The following is a 26,877-nucleotide window of genomic DNA, read 5'->3' on the forward strand; positions in this document are numbered from 1 at the left end:
TTTTGAGTGTAACAGTGAAGTTATCTGGTCATGTGTAACAGGTCCAGGTGAAATTAAGTCAATTGTTGGATGTTTTTACCAGCCACCCAATTCTGCTGTGACGGTTTTAGCCATTGGCCAGACATATACAGTCAGTAATGTGGAAATACCTATATCACGCAATTTTAGTTGGACATGACTTCAACCTACCGTGTATAGACTGGGGCATGTATGGATTTATTGCAGTGGATACAGACAGTCTTCCTAAGTTCTTTTGAACACTTTTTTAAAAACTGTCTTGAGCAGCTGGTTCAAAGTCCACACACACTGGAAATGTTTTAGGCCCCATAGCTACAAACAGGCCTGACCTAGTCCATGGCATCAGTATAGAGATAGCGGTTAGTGACCATGATATCATCACAGCGACTTTGGTTACTAAATATAATAAATCAATCAAGAAGAATAGGAGAGAATTACTGCCAAAAGGAATTGACATTATTTAGTTCCAATACAACAGACAAGGAATTATGGGCAGAGATTAAACAGACTGTAAATCATACTTGGAGTAGTATGTGCCAAGTAAGTTGATTAAGGATGGAAAAAAACCATCATGGTTTAACAAAGAAATTTGAAAAATGCTGTGGCAGAAAAGGCTGTTACACTCTCAGTTCAAAAGAGAACATGCACACAACGAGAGGCAAAAGTTAATAGAAATTTGTGTGTCTGTAAAAAGATTGATGCACAAAGCTTATAACTACTACCACCATCATATCTTAGCAACAGATCTTGCCAAAAACCTGAGAAAATTCTAACCCTACATAAACCGCAAAGTGGGTCTAAGGCTTTTATCCAGTCTCTCAATGACCTGTCTGGTGTGGCAGTGGAAGACAGCAAAAGTGAAAATGAAGTTTTAAATTTCATACTTAAGCATCATACAAACATACTACCATTTGGTCATTGCACAGACTGCTGTATGTAGGGACACAGTATTAAGCATTGCTGGTGTGGAGAAACAACAGAAAGATTTGAAAGCAAATAATTCACCAGGTCCTGATGGAATCCCAATTCAGTCTTACAAAGAGTACGTTATAGCACTGGCCCCTTATTTAGTCTGCATTTATCGTGAATCTTTCGTCCAGCACAAAGTCCCAAGTGACTGGAAGAAGTGCAAGTATCGCCTGCATATAAGAAGGGTAGAAGGACAAATCACCAAAATTAAAAGCTAATATCTTTAACATCAGTTTGCTGTAAAATTCTTGAACATATTCTCAGTTCGAACACAACAAATTTCCTTAAGAAAGGAAAGCTTCTGTCCCCAAATCAACGCAGTTTGAGAAAGCACTGCTCATGCAAAACTCTAGTTGCCCATTTCTCAAAAGATGTTGCGAACCATGGGTGAAGGCCAACAGGCAGATTCCATTTCCAAAATCATTTGACGTGGCACAACACTGCTGATGGTTAATGAAGGCAAAGTATACAGAATAGGTTCCAAGGTATGCGAGAGGCTCTAAGACTTATAAATTATAGAGTGCAGTCGTCTTTTTTAGATTTTATTATGCAAATCCAGATTTCAGTTCGTCGCTAGCCATTCTCAATGCACTATTTTTTATTCTCAATGCATGTAAGGCCCTGTTCTTCGGGCATCAGTCACAGTTCTTTGAATACTGTGACTGATGCCCGAACAACAGGGCCTTACACACATTGAGAACAAAAATAGCACATTGAGAATGGCTAGCGACTAGCTGAAATATGTATTTGCATAATAAAATCTAAAAGGGATGACTGATTGCTGCACTCTATAATTTATAAGTCACATACAGTCACTGAGTGCACCCACTTTCCGAATGGAAGGTAAACTGAGGCTCTAAGACTTCTTAACTCACAGAATGCAGTTTGTTGTCCTCGATGGCGAGTGTTCATCAGAGACGAGGTTATCGTAGTGACTGCCCCAGGGAAGTGTGACAGGACCACTATTATTCTCTATGAACATAAATGTTTGGCAGACATGGTAAACAGCAGTCTGCAGCTGTTTGCTGATGATTCTGTGTTGTATGGGAAGACGTCATTTTTGAGTGAATGTAGGAGGATACAAGATAACTTACACAGAATTTCTAGTTGGTGTAATGAATGGCAGTTAGCTCCAAATGTAGAAAAATGTAAGTTAATGCAGATGAGTAGGAAAAACAAATCCATAATGTAATTTTTTAGGACATTTCTCGTGTAGAGCATGGGTGTGGCAAAAGTACTTTAAAAATGAGCACTAATGGTCTCAATCGCAAAAACATTTATTTGAATTATAACGGCCGCCCGTTCACTGCCACTGCCTACCGTCATAGTATGAGGTCTGAAGATGGTCAAAAACTGATCAAAACCAGTTACCACAAAAAAATAAATAAATAAATAAATAAATTCTGTTTGAGACTATTTGTGCTCACTTTTAAAAACCATAATGTTCAAATACGGTATTAGTAATGTGCTGCTTGTCACTGTTGTTGTGGTCTTCAGTCCAGAGACTGGTTTGATGCAGCTCTCCATGCTACTCTATCCTGTGCAAGCTTCTTCATCTCCCAGTACCTACTGCAACCTACATCCTTCTGAATCTGCTTAGTGTATTCACCTCTTGGTCTCCCTCTACGATTTTTACCCTACATGCTACCCTCCAGTACTCAATTGGTGATCCCTTGATGCCTCAGAACATATCCTACCAACCGATCCCTTCTTCTAGTCAAGTTGTACCCAAAATTTCTTTTCTCCCCAATTCTGTTCAATACCTCCTCATTAGTTATGTGATCTACCCATCTAATCTTTAGCATTCTTCTGTAGCACCACATTTCGAAAGCTTCTATTCTCTTCTTGTATAAACTATTTATCGGCCGCGTTTCACTTCCATCGATGGCTACACTCCATACAAATACTTTCAGAAACGACTTCCTGACACTGAAATCTATACTCAATGTTAACAAATTTCTCTTCTTCAGAAACACTTTCCTTGCCATTGCCAGTGACATTTTATATCCTCTCTACTTCGACCATCATCAGTTATTTTGCTCCCCAAATAGCAGAACTCCTTTACTACTTTAAGTGTCTCATTTCCTAATCTAATTCCCTCAGCATCACCCGATTTAATTTGATTACATTCCATTACCCTTGTTTTGCTTTTGTTGATGCTCATCTTATATCCTCTTTTCAAGACACTGTCCATTCCATTCAACTGTTCTTCCAGGTCCTTTGCTGTTTCTGACAGAATTACAGTGTCCTCAGTGAACCTCAAAATTTTTATTTCTTCTCCATGGATTTTAATTCCTACTCTGGATTGTTCTCTTGTTTCCTTTACTGCTTGCTCCATATACAGATTGAATAACATCAGGGATAGGCTACAACCCTGTCTCACTCCCTTCCCGACCACTACTTCCCTTTCGTGCCCCTCGACTCTCATAACAGCCATCTGGTCTTTGCACAAATTGTAAATAGCCTTTCGCTCCCTGTATTTTACCCCTGACACCTTCAGAATATGAGAGAGAGTATTCCAATCAACATTGTCAAAACCTTTCTCTAAGTCTACAAATGCTAGAAACGTAGGTTTGCCTTTCCTTAATCTATTCTCTAAGATAAGTCGTAGGGTCAGTATTGCCTCATGTGTTCCAACATTTCTATGGAATCCAAACTGATCTTCCCCAAGGTCGGTTGGTTGGTTTGTGGGGGTTAAAGGGACCAGTCTGTGATGGTCATCAGTCCCTTTTTCCAAATACTAAAAATACACACAGAGAATAAAAAACGTGCAACAGAATAGTAGACAGACGACACAGAACAAGAGAAACATAGACAGACGACACAGAACAAGAGAAACGTAGACAAGGACCAGACAAAACGAAATAAAATCACACAGAGTGTGACGGTGGTTGGCCGACCATAGAAACAAAAAAAGGAGAAGCCAACCACCGAGAGACACATTAAAAACTCAGTTTAAAATCGTAGGCCAAAGGCCCGAATCAATACAAAAAACATAACAAACACTCAAATTAAATGATAAAAACCCCCTGCCCGAATAAAACGTAAAACTAAGCATGCCATGGCAGAGTCATCAGTTAAAATGGCAGGGAGCGTATCAGGCAGCGCAAACGTCTGCCTGAGCACACTTAAAAGTGGACAGTCCAACAAAATGTGGACCACCGTCAAAGCAGACCCGCATTGACATAGAGGCGGGTCCTCACAATGCAGTAAATAGCTGTGCGTCAGCCGGGGGTGGCCAATACGGAGCCGACAAAGGACAATGGAGTCGCTGCGAGGAGCTCGCATGGGGGAATGCCACACAGTCGTTGTCTCCTTTATAACACGGAGTTTATTGGGCATGGTTAGATCGCGCCACTCAACGTCCCAAAGCGAGAAAATTTGACGGTGGAGGACTGCTCGCAAATCAGTCTCCGGGAGGCCAATGTCCAGAGGTGGTTTACTGGTGGCCTCTTTCGCCAGGCGGTCAACATTTTCATTGCCGGGTATCCCAACATGGCCTGGGGTCTAAACAAAGACCACAGAGGGGCCGCAACGGGCGAGAGTATGCAGGGACTCCTGGATAGCCATCACCAGACGAGAACGAGGGAAACACTGGTCGAGAGCTCGTAAACCGCTCAGGGAATCGCTACAGATCACGAAAGACTCACCTGAGCAGGAACGGATATACTCTAGGGTACGAAAGATGGCGACCAGCTCAGCAGTGTAAACGCTGCAGCTAGCCGGCAATGAATGTTGTTCAGAATGGTCCCCTAGAGTTACAGCATAACCAACATGACCAGCAACCATCGAGCTGTCAGTGTAAACAATGCCAGAGCCCTGATACATTGCAAGGATGGAAAGAAAGCGGCGGTGGAAGGCCTCCAGAGGGACTGAGTCCTTCGGGCCCTGTGCCAATTCCAGCTGAAGGCGAGGGTGAGGCACACACCACGGGGGTGTACACAGAGGTGCCCGGAAAGAAGGCGGAAGAGGTAAAGCCCCAAGCCCGGAGAGAAGCTCTCCGATGTGGACCGCGATCCTACATCCAGCCCTGGGCCAACGTTCTGGAAGATGGACGTGTGACTGTGGGAACAGTAGACGATAGTTAGGATGCCCGGGCAAGCTGAAAACATGGGCAGCATAAGCGGCCAGCAAACGTTGGTGCCGGACCGCAGTGGAGGGACACCCGCCTCCACAAGTATGCTGTCCACAGGGCTGGTCCGAAAAGCACCAGTGACAAGGCGTATCCCGCTGTAGAGGATTGAGTCCAGCACCCACAACGCAGATGGGGAAGCTGAGCCATAAGCCAGGCTCCCATAATCCAGACGAGACTGGATTAACGCCTGGGAGAGCCGTAAGAGTGTAGATTGGTCAGCGCCCCAGCTGGTGTGGCTCAAGCATCGCAGAGCATTAAGATGCCGCCAACACTTCTGTTTAAGCTGCTGAATGTGAGGCAGCCAAATCAACCGGGCATCAAGAACCACCCCCTAAAACCTATGTGACTCTACCACAGCAAGAAATTCGCCGTCAAGATAGAGCCGTGGCTCCAGGTGAACAGTGCGTCGCCGGCAGAAATGCATAACGCAGGTCTTGGCTGCCGAAAACTGGAACCCATGAGCGACAGCCCAAGACTGCGCCTTACAAATAGCGCCCTGTAGCTGACGTTCAGCAGCTGCAATGCCAATAGAGCTATAGTAAAGGCAGAAGTCGTCAGCATACAGGGAAGCGGAGACAGAATTTCCCAAGGCTGCAGCGAGCCCGTTTATTGCAATTAAAAATGGGCAGACACTGAGGACAGATCCCTGTCGTACCCTATTCTCCTGGACTCGGAGGAACTATGGGAGGCCACGACTTGCACGCGGAAGGTACGATATGACAGAAAATTTCAGATAAAGATCGGCAGAGGGCCCCGAAGACCCCATTCATGAAGCGTAGAAAGGATGTGATGAAGCCATGTCGTATCGTACGACTTCTGCATGTCGAAAAAGACAGCGACCAGGTGCTGATGGCGGGCAAAGGCAGTACGGATGGCCGACACCAAGCTCACCAGATTGTTGGCGGCGGAGCGGCCTTTACGGAACCCACCCTGAGACGGAGCCAGAAGGCCCCAAGACTCCAGTACCCAATTCAACCGCCGGCTCATCATCAGTTCAAGAAACTTGCAAAGAACGTTGGTGAGGCTAATGGGACGGTAGCTGTCCACCTCCAAAGGGTTCGTGCCTGGTTTCAGAATGGGGATAACAATACTTTCCCGCCATTGCAACGGAAACTCACCCTCGACTCAAATACGGTTGTAAAGGTCGAGGAGCCGTCGCTGGCAGTCCACTGAAAGGTGTTTCAGCATCTGACAGTGGATGCTATCTGGGCCAGGTGCAGTATCGGGACAAGCAGCGAGGGCCCTGTGAAATTCCCACTCACTGAATGGAACATTGTAGGATTCAGGATGGTGGGTGCGAAAAGAAAGGTGCCGACATTCCATCTGCTCTTTAATGGAGCGGAAGGCCAGTGGGTAATTGGAAGAAGCGGAACTCAGAGCAAAATGCTCTGCCAAGCTGTTGGCAATTTCATCTGAGTCTGTACAAACTGCTCCATTCAATAAGAGCGCAGGGACGCTGACAGGGGTCCAATAGCCATAGAGGCGTCGGATCTTGGCCCAGACATGCGATGGAGAGACATGGAGGCCGATGGTGGACACATACCGCTCCCAGCACTCCTGCTTGCGTTGGCGGACAAGACGGCGGGCCCGCGCACACAGCCGTTTGAAGGTGATGAGGTGTTCAATGGAGGGATGTCGCTTGTGACGCTGTAGCGCCCGCCGGCGATCTTTAATCGCCTCAGCAATCTCAGGCGACCACCAAGGCACAGTCCTCCTCCGAGGGGACGCAGAGGAACGGGGAATGGAAGATTCTGCAGCAGTAACAATGCCGATGGTGACCGAGTGAACCACCACATCCATGGCGTCATTAGAGAGAGGCTCAATAGCGGCAATGGAGGAGAACAAGTCCCAGTCAGCCTTATTCATAGTCCATCTGCTAGGGCGCCCAGAAGAGTGACGCTGTAGCAGTGACAGAAAGATCGGAAAGTGGTCACTACCACACAGGTCGTCATGCACTCTCCATTGGACAGAAGGTAAGAGGCTAGGGCTGCAGATCGAAAGGTCGATGGCGCAGTACGTGCCATGTGCCATGCTGAAGTGAGTGACGGCACCATCATTTAAAATGGAAAGATCGAGCTGTGCCAATATGTGCTCAATTGTGGCGCCTCGACCTGTTGCCACTGACCCACCCCACAGAGGATTATGGGTGTTGTAGTCGCCCTGTAACAAGAAAGGTGGTGGCAATTGGGTTATCAGTGCAGCCAGGACATGCTGTGGAACATCACCATCCGTTGGAAGGTAAAGACTGCAGACGGTAACAGCCTGTGGCGTCCACACCCGAACAGCGACAGCCTCTAAAGCTGTTTGTAGAGGGACAGACTCGCTGTGAAGAGAGTTAAGGACATGGATGCAGACACCACCAGACACCCTTTCATAAACTGCCCGGTTCTTATAATAACCTCTATAGCCACGGAGGGCAGGGGTTCGCATTGCTGGAAACCAAGTTTCCTGAAGAGCAATGCAGAAGAAAGGGTGAAGGGTGATAAGTTGTCGGAGCTCAGCTAGATGGTGGAAGAAACCGCTGCAGTTCCACTGGAGGATGATATTGTCCATGGCTGAGAAAGGCGTGAAGGGACTGGGAAGGCAATTTACGCCGCTTGTTCACTCGCTGCCACCGATTCAGTACCCGCGCGAGTGACATCCATGGCGTCTGAGGGGCCAGCGAGATCCAGGTCTGCAGCAGATGCCAGAACCTCGACCTCGTCCTCAGACGCTGAGCTTGTAGGAAGCAGTGGGACGGGTGCCACCGCAATGTTGGGATTCTTGGGTAGCTTTTTCTTTTTCGGCTTATTTCGCTGTGCCTTCGGTGGTTCAGGCTGGGAGGGCTTCACTGGGCCAGTCTTAGGGACAGACGACGACTGTGAGGCCCTAGGACCAGGGACCGGTGGTTGTTTGAGCCACTTGAGAGTGTCCGCTTGTGTACCGGTCGGAACTTGCGAAGGGAGGTCCACAAGGGACCCCTTCCTTGCAAGAGGAGCTGAAGAAGTCTTACGCTTCTCCGGCTGGGAAGGGGGAGCTAATGTCACTGATGGTTGGGGGGGCATTGCTCCTGAAGTAGATGGAGCAGGAGCAACAGGGAGTTTAGTGCCCCCCCCCCCCACCATCCAGGGGGCAGGTGTGGTTCTCTGGCTCTGAGAGCTAACGGTGTGTGGTGCAGCTATGGGAACTGTAACAGGAGTGACAGTGGAAGCATAAGTGGACATCATGTGTACTGGATGCAGTCGTTCAAACTTATGCTTAGCCTCAGTGTAGGTCAGCCTATCCAGGGTCTTGTATTCCATTATTTTCCGCTCCTTCTGGAGAATCTTACAGTCCGGCGAGCAAGGGGAATGGTGCTCCCCGCAGTTGACACAGATGGGAGGCGGGGCACATGGAGAATCAGGATGGGATGGTCGACCACAATCGCGGCAGATGAGGGTGGAAGCACAGTGAGAAGACATATGGTTGAACTTCCAACACTTGAAACACCGCATCGGGGGAAGGATATAGGGTTTGACATCACAACGGTAGACCATCACCTTGACATTCTCAGGTAATGTGTCACCCTCGAAGGCCAAGATGAAGGCACCGGTGGCAACCTGATGATCCCTCGGACCCCGGTGGATGCGCCTGATGAAATGGACACCTCGTCGCTCTAAGTTGGCACGCAGCTCGTCATTGGACTGTAAAAGAAGATCTCTGTGAAAAATAATGCCCTGGACCATACTTAAGCTTTTATGCGGGGTGATAGTAACAGAAACATCCCCCAGCTTCGTACAAGCGAGCAAGGCTCGTGACTGGGCAGAGGATGCTGTTTTTATTAAGACTGATGCTGACCACATTTTGAACAAGCCCTCCACCTCCCCGAACTTGTCCTCTAAATGTTCTACAAAGAACTGAGGCTTCACAGACACAAACGATTCCCCATCAGCTCTGGTACAGACGAGATACCGGGGCGAATACCTTTTGCTGTCATTCATAGCCTTTCGTTCCTCCCATGGTGTGGCCAGGGAGGGGAACGATTTGGGGTCATACACATTAGCCTTAAAGTGAGCTTTGGAACGCTTAGAAACTGCTGACGGCTGGCCGCCAGCGAGAGATGATGTACCACACTTCATTGCTGATCATCCGCCCTGATGCCACCTACTCCGACCAAGGGCCCTCCCCACGGGCGCGACCCAGCCGCAGCAATAGCCACCTGGCAGGATAGCCATTGCTGGGAGTCCTGATGCCCCAGGGAGACGGGCATCTACTCCTTGGCATACGTGGGGAGTTAACGGCTCAGGCATCAGTAGAGCGATCCCTGTGTTGTCAGGGGGCTACAACCAACAGGGTACATGGCAGCCCCACCACAACGGACTGGCTACCGTGCTGGATCTTAGGAGCAAAAATGTCCAAGGTCGTTGTCGCAGCTAAAAGCAACACTGCACAGTGCAGCGAGGTAATCACACCCAAGGACATATCCTCGCCCAAGAGATGGAAAACGAGCAGGACAGCAAAGCAACAACGAGAAAGCCGGCTAAAGGTGCACCACGTAAGGCACCCTTCCCCAATTGGCTCGCTCTTCGGTAAATTTAGAAACACGGAGGTCAATCCCGAGAGGGGACCATCACATAACGACAAAACGTTTGAGACTCCTTTTAGATAGGCAGGAATACTGCGGGCCTATTCTTACCCCCGAACCTGCAGGGGGGGCCCAATGTCTGCTTCTGCCAGTTTTTCCATTTGTCTGTAAAGAATTCGTGTTAGTATTTTGCAGCCGTGGCTTATTAAACTGCTAGTTCGGTAATTTTCACACCTGTCACCACCTACTTTCATTGGGATTGGAATTATTATGTTCTTCTTGAAGTCTGAGGGTATTTCGCCTGTCTCATACATCTTGCTCACCAGGTGGTAGAGTTTTGTCAGGGCTGGCTCTCCCAAGGCTATCAATAGTTCTAATGGAATGTTGTCTACTCCCGGGGCGTTGTTTCGACTTAGGTCTTTCAGTGCTCTGTCAAACTCTTCACAGAGTATCATATCTCCCATTTCATCTTCTTCTACCTCCTCTTCCATTTCCATAATATTATCCTCAAGTACATCGCCCTTTTATAGACCCTCTATATACTCCTTCCACCTTTCGGCTTTCCCTTCTTTGCTTAGAACTGGGTTTCCATCTAAGCTGTTGATATTCATGCAAGTAGTTCTTCTTTCTCAAAGGTTTCTTAATTTTCCTGTAGGCAGTATCTATCTTACCCCTAGTGATACATGCTTCCTTACATTTGTCCTCTAGCCAACCCTGCTTAGCCATTTTGCACTTCCTGTTGATCTCATTTTTGAGACGTTTGTATTCCTTTTTACCTGCTTCATTTACTGCATTTTTGTATTTTCTCCTTTCATCAATTAAATTCAATATCTCTTCTGTTACCCAAGTATTTCTATTAGCCCTCGTCTTTTTACCTACTTGATCCTCTGCTGCTTTCACTATTTCATCTCTCAAAGCTACCCATTCTTCTTCTACTGTATTTCTTTCCCCCATTCTTGTCAATCGTTCCCTAATGCTCACCCTGAAACTCTCTACAACCTCTAGTTCTTTCAATTTATCCAGATCCCATCTCCTTAAATTCCCATCTTTTTGCAGTTTCTTCAGTTTTAATCTACAGTTCATAACCAATAGATTGTGGTCAGAATCCACATCTGCCCCTGGAAGTATCTTACAATTTAAAACCTGGTTCCTAAATCTCTGTGTTACCATTATATAATCTATCTGACACCTTCCAGTATCTCCAGGCTTCTTCCATGTGTACAACCTTCTTTTATGATTCTTGAATGAAGTGTTAGCTATGATAAAGTTATGGTCTGTGCAAAATTCTACCAGGCAGCTTCCTCTTTCATTCCATAACTCCATTCCATATTGACCAACTATGTTTCCTTCTCTTCCTTTTCCTACTATTGAATTCCAGTCATCCATGACTAATAAATTTTTGTCTTCCTTCACTATTTGAATAATTTCTTTTATCTCATCATACATTTCATCAATCTCTTCATCATCTGCGGAGCTAGTTGGCATATAAACTTTTACTACTGTGGTAGGCGTGGGCTTCGTACCTATCTTGGCCACAATAATGCATTCACTATGCTGTTTGTAGTAGCTTACCCACATTCCTAGTTTTTTATTCATTATTAAACCTATTCCTATTTGATTTTGTATTTATAACCCTGTATTCACCTGTCCAGAAGTCTTGTTCATGCTGCCACCGAACTTCACTAATTCCCACTATATGTAACTTTAACCCATCCATTTCCCTTTTTAAGTTTTCGAACCTACCTGCCCGATTAAGGGATGTGACATTCCACACTCCAACCCATAGAACGCCAGTTTTCTTTCTCGTGATAACAACGTCCTCCTGAGTAGTCCCCACCCAGAGATCCGAATGGGGGACTATTTTACCTCTGGAATATTTTGCCCAAGAGGACGCCATCATCATTTAACCATACAGTAAAGCTGCATGCCACCGGAAAAAATTACAGCTGTAGTTTCCCCTTCCTTTCAGTTGTCTGCTTGACATAGTCACATCAATTAAATATCTACACACAATGTTGTAAAGCAATATGAAAAGGAGAAAGCATGTACAGACTGTAGTATGGAGGGGGATAGCTGACTTCGGTTTATCTGGAGAATTTCAGGAAAGTCAGGGTCATCTGTAAAGGAGACCGCATACAGGACCCTAGCGTGACCCATTGTTGTGTTCTGCTGGAGTGGTTGCTATCCACACCAGCTTGGATTAAAGGAAGACATCAAAGCAGTTCAAATACAGGCTGTTAGATTTGTTACTGGTAAGTTCGAACAACAAGCCAGTGTAATGGATATGCTTCGGAAATTCAAATTAGAATCACTGGAGGGAAGGTGATGTTCTTTTCGAGGAGCTCTACTGAGAAAATTTAGAGAAACAGCATTTGAGGCTTGCTGCAGAGTGATTCTACAGCTGCTAACATACATTCCGCTTAAGGACCTTTGAAGATACGATTAGAGACATCAGGGCATGCATGGAGGCATACTGACAGTCAAATTCTCCTTGCTCTATCTTCGAGAGGAACAGAAAAGGAAATGACTGGTAGTGATACAGGATACCCACTGCTATGCACCATATGGTGGCTTGCGGAGTATGTATGTAGATTTAGATAATACAAAGTGTTTTTCTCAGTAATACTGCTATAGTTATCTTAGGAATGGTCAGGCCCTCATATGATGACAATTATCTTTATTTCTTTACTGGCGAACTTGGTAATGCTTTGCAGTTACTAAATACGTATGAGAATTGGATACACATTTACTCTCCTCCCCACTCCCTCTGTCCACTAATTCCTCCATTCCCCCGCCACCTCTAACCAACTCCCTCTCAACCACCCCTCCCTGACACTGAACCTTGCTTTTTGTTATTGCCAAACGAAAGTGTTGGTATGTTGATAGAGACAATAAAAAACACACAAATTTCAAGCTTTCGTAACCCAAGGTTGCTTCATCAGGAAAGAGGGAAGGAGAGGGAAAGACAAAAGGATGTGGGTTTTAAGGGAAAGGGTAAGGAATCATTCCAATCCCAGGAGCGGGAAGACTTACCTTAGGGGGAAAAAAGGACAGGTATACACTCACGCGTACACACTCGTGTGTGTGTGTGTGTGTGTGTGTGTGTGTGTGTGTGTGTGTGTGTGTGTGTGTGCGCGGAGTGGTGTGCACGCGCGAGTGTATACCTGTCCTGTGTCTGTATATGTGCGGATGGGTATGTCTGTGTGTGCGAGTTTATACCTGTCCTTTTTTCCCCCTAAGGTAAGTCTTTCCACTCCCGGGATTGAAATGACTCCTTACTCTCTCCCTTAAAACCCACATCCTTTCATCTTTCCCTCTTTCCTGATGAAGCAACCTTGGGTTGTGAAAGCTTGAAATTTGTGTGTTTTTTATTGTCTCTATCAACATAATAATGCTTTCGTTTGGTATGTTACAGCATCTTTGTTTTTATATGTATTTTTCCCACGTGGATTGTTTCCCTCTATTATATATATCACACACACACACACACACACACACACACACACACACACACTTTCACATGTCCATCTGAGTGTTTATCATAATATCATAAAATTTATATCGTACTATGAATTATAAATTTTTTTTGTTTTTTTAGTGGCTTTCAAGCTGATGTACAGGGGTCACTCCAAAAGAAATGCACACACTTATTTTTTAACTCCATCTTTTATTCACATGTTTGAAAGTTTTACAGTGTGTAGATACATCCTTTAGGAACAATATTTTCACTTCTCCACATAATTTCCATCCCTCTCAACTGCCTTACGCCATCTTGGAACCAGCGCCTGTATACCCACACGGTAAAATTCTGGACCACCTGTTGGAGCCACTGTTTGGCAGCGTGCACAAGGGAGTCATTATCTTCAAACCTTGTTCTGTGAAGAGAGTCCTTCAGTTTCACAAAGAGATGATAGTCACATGGAGCCACATCAGGATTGTAAGGCAGGTGTTTCACTGTTGTTCATCCGAGTTTTGTGATCGCTTCCATAGTTTTTTGACTGACATGTGGCTGTGCATTGTCGTGCAACAGCAAAACCTCCTGCTTTTGCCAATGTGGTCGAACACGACTCACTTAAGCTTGAAGTTTCTTCAGTGTCGTCACATATGCATCAGAATTTATAGTGGTTCCACTTGGCATGACGTCCACAAGCAAGAGTCCTTCAGGAATCAAAAAACACCGTAGCCATAACTTTTCCAACAGAAGGTGTGGTTTTAAATTTTTTTTCCTTGGGTGAATGCCATTCCATTGATTGCCTCTTTGTCTCTGGTGAAAAATGATGGAGCCATGTTTCATCACTTGTCACAATTCTTCCAAGGAATTCGTCTCCGCCATTCTCGTACTGTTCCAAAAGTTCGCTGCATACCGTTTTTCTTGTTTCTTTGTGAGCCACTGTCAACATCCTGGGAACCCACCTGGCACAAACCTTTAACGCCTACACTTTCAGTATTCTGCAAACATTTTCTTCCCCTATCCCAACGTAGCATGACAATTCGTTCACTGTGATGTGTCTGTCAGCAGTCACCAATTCATTAACTCTCTGCACATTGTCTGGAGTGTGTGCAGTACAAGGCCTGCCACTGGGAGGACAATCCTCAATATTGCCGTGCCCGCTTTCATCACGTAACCTGCTTGCCCGCCGACTAACTGTACTGCTATCGACAGCAGCATCTCCATACACCTTTTTCAACCTCTTGTGGATGTTTCCCACTGTCTCGTTTTCACAGCACAGGAATTCTATGACAGCACGTTGCTTCTGACGAACGTCAAGTGTAGCAGCCATCTTAAAGACGTGCTGTGACAGCGCCACTCAAGGGAACAGGTTGAACTAAGTTTGAAAACAAACAGGAAAGATTTATCTACACACTGCAAAACTTTCACACATGATGAATGGAAACTGTATTTTTACAAAAATAGTGTGCATTTCTTTTGGAGTGACCCTCATACATACATTCCAAGGGCTGTGTAGGAATATGGTAGAAATTTGGTTGGTAACACGTCACTAGCAAGCTTTACTATTTTAAAAGATGCTAGCATGGTGACCAACTCCAGCACTTCATTTATCATTGTTTCACAATACTGTAGGCAATTTCCAGTAAGGCACTTGATTTTATGATTGAATTGTATCTTAATTGTCTTGTTCAATTCATCATTTTGGAACCATATTAAAATTTATAGTTCTGCCGCACCCAAAAACCAGCTGCTCTGTGCAGTAATATGGTTCAACTCCCCTCTACAGATAGTATTGACTGGACCCAACACTCTACCCAATATATGTTTCTTGGCTAACAATTGTTTTACTAAAAATTTAGCATCAGAAGATTTGTGCTGTCGCTAACTTTTGCAACCAGTTTCTCAGGTAAGACTGGTACCACTAGTTTGTTGTTCCTCTTACACCTACTGCTTCTAACTAGAAGTATTTTATGGTCAATAACATCAAAATCCTTCGAAATATTAAGATAACACAGTTACCCTGCTTAAGGGGCTCCGGAACGCCCTATACTTGCAATGTTAAAATAACGCTTATAAATTACATCTTTCCTCACAAAGTATTTGAGGTAGGAAGTTGAACTTTTTACAGATTATTTATTGGAATATGGGCTACAACTTAACACAGGGATTTTACAAAATTTTAGTTCAGTTATTAAAGATGATTTTTTTTCAATTGTAATGAAAATTCACAACATTTTTTGCAATTTTTTATTTATATATTCAAAAATATACAGTTTTTTGGAAAAAGGCTGTGTTAAATTATGCAGAAGGTACTGTGTAACATTTACTGAAAGTTTGAAACAAATATGTTTGGAAGATACTTAGAAAACATGTAATTAGTATGAGAAAATAAAAGTTTTGGGAATCGAGCGACAAAGATTGGATTAACTTTTTAGTGCATTCCAGGTCCATAGGATGGATTATCTTCATCCTCTGCAAACTCCTCCTCCAGCTTCCTCTTGTTCCTCCTCCTGTTTACTCTTGCTTGTATTTCTAGACTCTTTACAGCCCTGTCTGCAGCCCGAAGGCGTTCCTTGTCTAAAGCAAGCATCGCTCGTACCATGTTAGAACCTATCTTCATTCCCATATTTCTAAATACCTTGCACCTTACAATGTTGCCATCATTGAAAGTCGCAACAGCATCATACACACCAAAGTGAAGTGTTTCTATTCCAACAAATACAGTCTTGGGGATTCTCGACCATATAACACTATTTACACTTTCATTGGGGTTTTGAGTTTTTCAGTGAATACACTTTTTCAACAATTCAGGTGCTGCTAAGTCTCTGAAAATAGGTTTTATCACCTCCATTATTGCATGAGGCAGACTATGCTTATGAGTGTACACTTCACCAGTTAGCAATCCTTTGTTATATTTACACCAACTGTCTTCTTCTTTGGGACACAAGCTATGTTGGGGATTTTCATCGGTTGAAGAAGTATGAAAAAAAAGAGCCCAAACACCCTTCTTCATTTCGTCGACACTTTGTGTATTTTTCCTAATAGCCATTCCATAATAGGTCTGTATTTTGTCAATTACACTGTCAGTTAACCTTCCCTTCCCATCCAACCCTTTACCATCACTGAGTTTTTGTTTTTTGTACGAAGCTTTCAGTCACTGAAGTCTTGTTCCCATTCGCTTCTGTACGTGTCCAATACACTCAAATTTCTGCACTACAACATCATCACCATAGGGCTTCAGTCCTTGAACATGTTTGAAACTTTTAGAATCACCGTCACCAAGGTAATTAACATATCGCACTTTATCACACGCCTTAGAATGCTGGAATATACTGGCAACACCAGCCACTTCCATTCCTCCACTACTGCCACTATAGTTAGCTTTGCAATTATTTTCATGTGTACCTTTATATTTTTGTGGACATCTACAATACTTTGATATTACTGCTACATCTAAAACTTTCCCTATATACATACTGGTGGCAGATACTACACCATGAAGAGATGTGTGTCCCCGTTTATGCCAGGTACCATCGAACGCTGCAGTCAAATCTCTGTTACCATTATTTTCCATTACTGCCTTTTCCACAGCGTTATTCATAGATTCTATACAGACGTCTTCTACTTTAGACCCTATTAATTTATTATAGGTCGTAAACTTGGTTGGGGGATTTGGAAGATTCATTATGCCACAGAAAATTGCACCTGCAGTAGCACCCTTACCAACTGAACGCAAGGAATAAACAAATCCAATGTTGGGTTCGTAGATTTTGCTACCATTTTCTTCAGTTGCAGTTACTGCAACACTGTTCCAAAAGGTGGTCATGTATGAACACTTATCACATTTCAGTTGTATTTCACTAGCAAGTCCTACGTGCTTTATTATGGAGAGTTCCAGACCAACTTCACTACAATGAATACATCTTACACAGTTTGAAAAAATTCCTTTGAGAACCGACATATCAAATATTTCATTCACTTCCGATTCGCCCATAAAACATTCATAGTTTTCACTCATTGAACCAAGCTTCTTCTGTGAAGTATTTTCTTTCCCACTTTGACTGCTATGGGCAAGTGTACTTGAGAGGTTAGGTTCACTCACTTGGTTATCGTCTTTATTGTTTACAGTAATAACACATACCTTTGGCTTTCCAACATTTCTCCTTTTCTTAAAAGCTTTCAGAGGATTTCTAATAACTTTACTTTTACTCATTATTATACTTCAACAAAACAGAGACTCAAGAAACAGAATTAATTACGAATATTTTCGAGATAACGACAGAGTAAATAAACATGAAACAATCGACAATCACACCAGCGATATATATTGAACCATCACAGGTTAGCCACAACACATACTTTATCTCACATCACTAAAATGTACCTGATGAACACGGACGTTAATAATAACACCATTTGACAGCAGTTTAACAGCGCCACAGTGGGTCACGCCCATGTAGAACACATTTCAAAAATAATTTAAAAATAGTTGTAGTCTTCGGAATTGAATAAATTATATATCTATTAAAAGGTAATAGTCTGCAGATTCAGAAAACGCAAAAAAGTAAAAATTGAACTTTTCATGATTTTGAGCCTTTCCGGAGCCCCTTAAGAGCTTCAATTATCACTTATGTGAACTCTGAAACAATCAATACTGTATTTTTCCCACTTCAGAAACCAAATTGTGATTCACTGAAAAGGATGTATTTATTTATGTCATTCATTAGTCTGTCTATCATGACCCAGTTTTGAGAATGGCGACAGTAGTGAAACTAGCCTGTAGTTTTCAATACTCTCTGTATTACCTTTCTTTAGTAAGGATACAACTAATGCATGCTTTAGGTACTCTGGAAAAAAATGAAATAAAGAACTCAGTTAATATGTCTCGTATGCTGCCTATGTGTGCCTCCAGAACACAGACTGGTGACCTCATCTATCACTGCTGACATCTTATTTCTAATTTCTGTATTACCTTCTCGAATTAAATCTCTGTTGTGGGAAACATCATTATTGTGCTTGCTGTGTAAGTCACTGTGAGTGATACATATGTTTTAGAAAGATTTTGCTGCAACTCCTCTGTCATACCATGGAAATGGTCATTTACAAAATTTGCCAATTCCTTAGAATTTCCTATTATAAAGAATCTGCATCGACCCAGGGAAGAATTGTCAACTACTTCCACTGGCATCAGAGCTATTTTACCATGTACTTCTTCATGGTGTATTTTTGTTTGTCTTGCTGTGGTACAGTAACAATGAGTGATGACAAATACAAAACTGCATGGACTTCTTACTGTGGCAATGTCTGCTGTAGTTCACACAATGCTTAAATATTTCACTGAAACCAGGAGGTGCTGAAATTACACAAACTCATTCACAAACAAGGTACTTGCCGAAACAAGATACTTGCTTTGAATGATTATATCCTTTGCTTTATCAGTTTTACATTATGCCCCAACAAAAGCACGACAGGCACTCTTTCATAACAAATAAATAAATAAATAAAAATTAAACTGACATATTCTGAGAAAGTGATCCCATTAATCTCTGAGGGCTACAACACCTAGAAGTAAAATCAACTGCAACTGGATTTTATAATAGGATTCCATTATTTTATTCAGTGGTCTATATTGCTATTGAGGTATTTGGGCTAAATCGATCATAAATCATATACTATAATAGTAATTAAATGCTATGCTGGCAGTTACAGATGAACAACAGTGAACACAGAAATGCTGATGTAACAGAATGGAATACAGTTTGCCCACAATGAGAAGACTCTTTACTGGTTCTGCCAGTAGTGGAGAAGATCAGCACTAATTGGAAGAGCTTCTTTTGTATTTGAGTGTGTCACCTCCACTTTTGTATAAGCACAAAATATTTGTAATGGTGTCAGCATCAGGTAGGGGGAATAGGCGAGGGGAAGGGATCGACACTCTTCTCCCCTCACTGCTCATATCCTCACAAAGTCTTATTTATTCATTTACTTTCTTTATATTATTTTTTTGCCTGGAGCTAGCAGTATAATACGAAAAATAATTATATTTACAAAATAGGTCACATACTACAAAAGTTAGGTAAAAAATTACTCATCGAGTGGAGGCACGACACACACATAAAAGAAAGGTACAATTAGGCAATCTTTCTGAGCCAGTGGCTCCTTCAGCAGGCAGAAGGGTTGAAGGGGAAGGAAAAGGATAGAGAGGTCTAGGAAAAGGGCTAGATTTCAGAAAAGTCACCCACAACAGTGGGTCTCGGGAGACTTACCGCAGGTGTTTGTTAAGGACTGCAGTGAACGAGATTTGAAAACCTGAGAGCTTACAGGTGGAAGAATATCAAGGTCTGCTAAGGTAATAAAAATGAGAACTTGGGGTTTAAAGTTAAGGGGTTAATCTACTTCCTATTGTCTGTAATTTCACTTTTAAATGTTTTCTTTGCCTGCTTGTATTTTCCCTAAAAATCTGTTCCATAGCAGCTATATAAAGCAGGTTTAGATCATGTATATTCTTGCTGAGCCTATCTGACACAGTGGAAGCTACAGCCTACGATTATTTGCATTTCAGCAATGCTTAACAACCTTTTAGGTTGCTCACCAGGCTTAAATAGAACTCATTCCATTTGCTGTCAGACCCTTTCAGCTTGTACACAGAGTCACTATTCTCCTCTGGTATATTCAGTTTGTTTCTGTAGAACAACCCTTGTTATTTTTGGTGTAGCTCAATTTATGTACTCTACCACCTGAAAAAAGTGGTCAGAGTAATTAAAGTCTAGGTTACTACACTTTACCTTATCTATAATATTTCTGATGATTGCAACATAATCTATTCTAATGGAGCATGTGTCATTATTGTCCGAGCGTACTATATTTACAAAATTATCTGAGCTTGATACATCAGTGAGCTTCAAATTTACTGCATTATTAGAATTTGCATCTGTGTTAATGTCACCAAATATAGTAAGGTCACTAGGACCAGTCTGGCCACCTATTCTAATAAATCTCTCAACAAAGCATATTACATTTGGTGGACAATACACACCAATCACTTTATGCTTATTTACTTAAGATCATTACTGTGGAGCATGACATGTGTCATTTCAACTGAACCACCTGCAGAGCGGTGTTCAAGAAAAGATTTTTTTAACTACTACATGTTTGCTAACAAACTCCACACCACCATCTTAATGGCATTGACTGCAACAACTGTTTGCTAATAAGTCACCTTCTAATCCATAATTTATTATAGATTAGAATCTGTAACCAACATAAGAGTGGTTTGTTCCTCTATGAATATTTGCAATAAATTCAATCTGTGTCTGAGATATCAAACATTAAAACGCGTTTTCATTAACAGAACATCTTGCTGATTTAACACCTTGCACAAATTACATTGGCTAACACCCCTTTCCTGAAAAATTTCCAAAAATTACTTTCCAGCCTCCAAAGCAAATAATATTAATACACCTATCTGCAGATCAAGTAGCAAATTTATATGTTACTATAATTCTCATGCTGCCAAATGTAATAAAATAATATACTATTTCACCTATATAGTTCTAAATATATATAAAAAAACTATATAACTAAATTAGCAATATCAGATTTAAAAAAAAAAAATCAATCTCTCTGTACTAATATAAAAGGCATTACAGTTTTGTAAATGAATATATGATCCTTTCCAAACATAGGACATCATCGTCAAATGTTACGATATATCATAGCATCTGTGACACTCATTGTTTGTAAGCTCTTTGTATGTATCAAAACATGTGGTGCGTGGTTGAAATGATCTCAGCGACAAATCTAAAGTGTACAGTGAGAACTATTATGTGTGCAACAATGAGGATGCAGTGGGAATGCATTTACATTGAATGGACGAACGTTATGAAAACAATCACTCGAAACCGATGTTTCACGTAATTCACACGCAACGAAAATCTGTAACGCAACCATCTGTGCGTGGCGTATTTGTAATTATGTTTTATTTATATTTTAGGACAATTAATCTATAAAAACACACCAAATGTCAGAAAGAAAGCGTGTAAACCGTCTGATGATGAATCGCAACGATTCGAAACCAGTAACGGTTTCCTTTGAATAAAGGAACTCAAAGTAAATTTGTGGCTGGTTGCTGTCCTAACACCATCAACATTTATTTGGGTTACAATTTTTACAATCACCTGTAGCGTTAACTGGGTCTTTAGTAACGTATTGCAATGACTGGTCACTTATTTCGTAGTTACAGCTTTCCTTCAAGTGAACAGAAGTGAGGTATATATACACTCCTGGAAATTGAAATAAGAACACCGTGAATTCATTGTCCCAGGAAGGGGAAACTTTATTGACACATTCCTGGGGTCAGATACATCACATGATCACACTGACAGAACCACAGGCACATAGACACAGGCAACAGAGCATGCACAATGTCGGCACTAGTACAGTGTATATCCACCTTTCGCAGCAATGCAGGCTGCTATTCTCCCATGGAGACGATCGTAGAGATGCTGGATGTAGTCCTGTGGAACCGCTTGCCATGCCATTTCCACCTGGCGCCTCAGTTGGACCAGCGTTCGTGCTGGACGTGCAGACCGCGTGAGACGACGCGTCATCCAGTCCCAAACATGCTCAGTGGGGGACAGATCCGGAGATCTTGCTGGCCAGGGTAGTTGACTTACACCTTCTAGAGCACGTTGGGTGGCACGGGATACATGCGGACGTGCATTGTCCTGTTGGAACAGCACGTTCCCTTGCGGTCTAGGAATGGTAGAACGATGGGTTCGATGACGGTTTGGATGTACCGTGCACTATTCAGTGTCCCCTCGACGATCACCAGTGGTGTACGGCCAGTGTAGGAGATCGCTCCCCACACCATGATGCCGGGTGTTGGCCCTGTGTGCCTCGGTCGTATGCAGTCCTGATTGTGGCGCTCACCTGCACGGCGCCAAACACGCATACAACCATCATTGGCACCAAGGCAGAAGCGACTCTCATCGCTGAAGACGACACGTCTCCATTCGTCCCTCCATTCACGCCTGTCGCAACACCACTGGAGGCGGGCTGCACGATGTTGGGGCGTGAGCGGAAGACGGCCTAACGGTGTGCGGGACCGTAGCCCAGCTTCATGGAGACTGTTGTGAATGGTCCTCGCCGATACCCCAGGAGCAACAGTGTCCCTAATTTGCTGGGAAGTGGCGGTGCAGTCCCCTACGGCACTGCGTAGGATCCTACGGTCTTGGCGTGCATCCGTGCGTCGCTGCGGTCCGGTCCCAGGTCGACGGGCACGTGCACCTTCCACCGACCACTGGCGACAACATTGATGTACTGTGGAGACCTCACGCCCCACGTGTTGAGCAATTCGGCGGTATGTCCACCCGGCCTCCCGCATGCCCACTATACGCCCTCACTCAAAGTCCGTCAACTGCACATACGGTTCACGTCCACGCTGTCGCGGCATGCTACCAGTGTTAAAGACTGCGATGGAGCTCCGTATGCCACGGCAAACTGGCTGACACTGATGGCAGCGGTGCACAAATGCTGCGCAGCTAGCGCCATTCGACGGCCAACACCGTGGTTCCTGGTGTGTCCGCTGTGCCGTGCGTGTGATCATTGCTTGTACAGCCCTCTCGCAGTGTCCGGAGCAAGTATGGTGGGTCTGACAAACCAGTGTCAATGTGTTCTTTTTTCCATTTCCAGGAGTGTATATAAGCCTCTTGCTTCTAATCTAGGGTAACAGGGTCATCCTGTTTTAAAGATTTCTCGCCTGATTCATTTAACTTGTAGCTTGGCCTTTCCTTTTCTGTTGAAGTGCAGTCCATGGCTTAAGTGTTCATTATGGTTCATTTTACTTAGGTCTAGCAACAGTATGCAGTTAAACCTATCACATAACTTTTTAGCTCAGACTTTTACTTCTTTATTAATAAATGATGTGGAGGGGGAGAATGGGGAGGGAGTGGGGGCTAAATCAACCCCTCCTGCCACTCCAGAAAGCCACTATGCAAAAGATATTTTTATCATGGCCCAACATTGCGTATCTTTAGGATGTGAAAATTCAGGCATTGTCAATAAAAATGCTTGAAACCAGAAAACGCCTCCTCATTCTCTCACCAGGCAGGTCCCTTCTTAATACACGACCTGAGTGAACTGCACCCCTCCTCTCCCTCCCCTTCCCTTCTCCAACTTTCCACAATCAATCCCTCTTTCCTTCACGAGAAAGGAGCATAAATATTCCGAAAGGTAGGTATTTTTTCCTACAAGGAATTTCACCTCATGAAAGTAAGCAGTGGGCAGCCATACTTCCTCCATGTAACATCAGTTTCCTCAAATTAATTTCCATTTTGATGAGCAACTGTAACTTGCTGTAAGGATGATATTACTGCACAATCAATCAGTAGGAGCATATCACAGCAGTGTGCAGTTTTCCTATGTTTGACAGTCCAATACAACAGGGGACACTGCTGATAGCAAGCACATCAATGATCATAACACTGTGAAACTGTAGTACAACTTGCTCACATAATGGGCAAGATATTTATAAATGATTTGGACAGACTGTTTACAGTATCACAATAACTTCATTCATATCAGTGAAAATTTTGATACAAACCAAATTATTTAAAACACTCTTTTCAGTGGGAGACATGTTAAGTATAATTATTAAATGTGTACTGCTGGGAAGTATCAATTGACATGCCTGAGCTTTTGTGTGTTTTCTTATGCAAAAACTGCTCATGGCTTCAGCTACAATTTATAAGGCCATAATTTACCTTGGATGTGTTGTAAGTGTTGAGGATCCACTCACATAGGCAATCTTCTCATAATGCGAACTTATAACCCAGTTGCTGGAGCCCAGGCAGTAACCTGAACTCACAGCCATTACTCCCAAACCTCCATACACATCCTAGTAAACAAATAGAAAACATTGAAAAAAATATATAAATGATAAAATAATACTAATTAATGGAGTGACAACCACAAACAATGTTCACCATAGCGCAACACACAGAACGGAGGCTGATCAATGAAATGGCAGAATTACTGCGTATTATACAAGTGCAGAAGAAATAACACTCATATTTGAAGGAATCACTTTCACACACTCACCACAATAAAATCAACTGAAACAAGGAGCACAAAAGAACTGATAATATATTATACACTTATTCAATTATTTTTGAAGAGTAGTTATTTATCAGATGGACAGCAGAAATATGTACAAATGGTTGCTACACAAACACACAGCTACTCTTATTAATTATCTCCTTTTCTCACAGTTACCTCACCGCCTTGCTTCACAAGCACATTTTCACTGCTACCTAAACCAATTCCAAAACTACTGACTCTTCTGAAAATAAAGAATGGGATGTATCTTTCATCCCACGACATGATCCCTGCTTTGAATAAACCAATGAACTTTCCTCCTGGGTGGCGATTTTCTGAAACTATACCCCAAAACCATTACTCTTCCCATAACAACCTGGCCAACCCCTGTGCTCCTCTTCAACTTATTTCTGTTCTGGCTGAGTTTGTGATGGTCTTCACATTACTGATCTTTTCACCACTACCTATTCCAGCATCATCACTGGCAATACTTATTTCTTCAAATCAAGGGCTGATGTGATAACATCCTCATGAGCCAAAGCATTATGACTATCTGCTTGATTGTGGAATGCAGTCCAGTAGCAATTCTGGATGGCGAGGATTTGACAAGTCCTTGGTGGTTTCTGAAGGTATGTGGCACCTAATATCTAAACACAAATTGTGTAATACCTGTAGATTATGGACCAATGGCCTGCAGGTATGGAGCTCGTGCCTGATGGCATACTAGATGTGCTCCACTGAGCCCAAATCAGGTGAATTTGGTGGCCAAGACATCAACGTGAGTTGACTATTACGATCCTCACACAACAATGTCAGTATCTCACCAGGTGAACACACAGGGGGTCTTCTGCTGTGAGGCTAATTGTTCAACAATGTGCATTGAACAGTGCACTACAGAACAGTTGTGCCTGCATCAGCATTATACTCTGTTGTAAGATTTTCACAGACTGATACCTATCTTGCTTTACAGTGTGAGCAAGTCTCTGACCACCACTTTCTGTGACGAGGCATGGACATTCAACAACCTGTCATCTACTCATGGTTTTGCTGTCATTCAACTGCTTTCTAAAGATGCTCACAACAGCAGCAGGCAAACAGCTCATCAACTTTGCCATTTCCAAAACGGTCATTCCCAAGTGCTGGGCAACAGCAATCACCTCATTATCAAAGTTGCTTCTACCAGAGGATATCTCAATTTGTAGCCCACATCATCATTAAAATGATTCACCTCTGGGCCACTTACATACATTCCTACCACATCATGTGCAATGCCAGCAGGTAGCAGTCTATCTGGCAGTCAGCAGTGGTCATAATATTTTGGCTCATCAGCCTATGTGTACACTGGTGCACAAACATTGTTCAGTTTTCTACACTGATATCACTAATCAACAGTTAATGTAAGCTACAAACAGTTTATGTAGGTACAAAATTCCACTGCACTAATCCTCTAAACACACTAGTCTTGACACTTGTGCCTGCTTCACCAAATATTCAAATCAAAATTCAAATCAGGAAACTACAAAGCATTATATTCCACTTTCTGCAGCAGTCATGTAGTTTGGGGCTCGCATAGCTAAGAGCCACACAAATCAATTACTTTTAACTGTTCATCCAAGAGCTGGTTTACTATAATTCCTTCATTCATGTTCAATCGCTTGGTTTTGTTCTGTAGTAGGAGACAGTTCAAAATGGGTAGAAACTGTTCCTATTGTGTGCAACGAAAGAGGAAAATTAGCCACCTTCCAGAAACAGCTGGAAGATACCTTTACCACAGTCAACAGGTCTCAGGCTACTACCCTGGGATTCAGTGGTATGGTATACACTGCACCTGTGGAGTCGCAAGGAATCCCTTATGCCATTTCATTCCAATGTACTCGTCACAGTTCCACCAGCGAGGGCGCTGCTTCCGGGTAGTGTGGTCCATCTGTCACTGCGACTGATGCATACATGGCAATATTCTCAGTGCACTATGGCAGGATGTGCGGTACATGGGCAGACGTTTGATTCTCAAAATTAAAAAATGTAACATTGCGTGTAAATTGTTGAAAATAGCCATTATTGTTGGATTACACAATCAGTGATTATCACTACTAAAGGATTATTCTATGACAATGCTGCATCTACAGAAAAGTATCATTAGTGGCCAACTTCGTGGACATGCAGAAGTACTTGCACAATATTCCCATTTAGCTCTCTTTAAATATGAATAGATATAAGATAAGCTCACGACAAGGAGGAAGAACAATAGTATTGTATTACAAGATAAGCAGTGATCATCTCAAGCATACCACATCATGTAAGTATTTAGGGGTACTACTAATTATCGATATCAAATGGGATAAACACGCAAAATCAGTATTGGGAAATGAAACATAAGATGTGGATTTTTTGGGAGGGTTCTGGAAAAAGGACTGCACTTGTAAAGAAAATCAGATAAAAGATATTAGCGCATCCAATTCTAAAGTCTTGCTTCAATATTTGGAGTCTTCTGTGTCATGTGGCAGTGCAAGAAATTTAACATGCCAAGAAATTGTCAGAGTCCCCTAACATCTCAAAGCACAAAAAATTGAGGATGGCTTGCACTTATCAGGCAGGGGATGTGAGCTATCAGTGAGGATGGTATGACCCAGGAGTACCACTTTACTAACTCCAAAGAAGCACTTT

General features: G+C 43.0%; 1 protein-coding gene across 1 annotated transcript in view; it reads right to left on the reverse strand.

The window, feature by feature from the left end:
• Positions 1-26,877, reverse strand: part of LOC126176644 (integrator complex subunit 9) — a 129,264-nt gene that overhangs the window by 89,270 nt on the left and 13,117 nt on the right. Inside the window, exon 5 of the mRNA XM_049923805.1 lies at positions 23,880-24,013. Within this exon, the coding sequence (XP_049779762.1) occupies positions 23,880-24,013 (134 nt within the window). The remainder of the gene's footprint in view (positions 1-23,879; positions 24,014-26,877) is intronic.

The sequence above is a fragment of the Schistocerca cancellata genome, chromosome 1 (genome assembly GCF_023864275.1).
Source record: "Schistocerca cancellata isolate TAMUIC-IGC-003103 chromosome 1, iqSchCanc2.1, whole genome shotgun sequence".
NCBI lineage: Eukaryota > Metazoa > Arthropoda > Insecta > Orthoptera > Acrididae > Schistocerca > Schistocerca cancellata.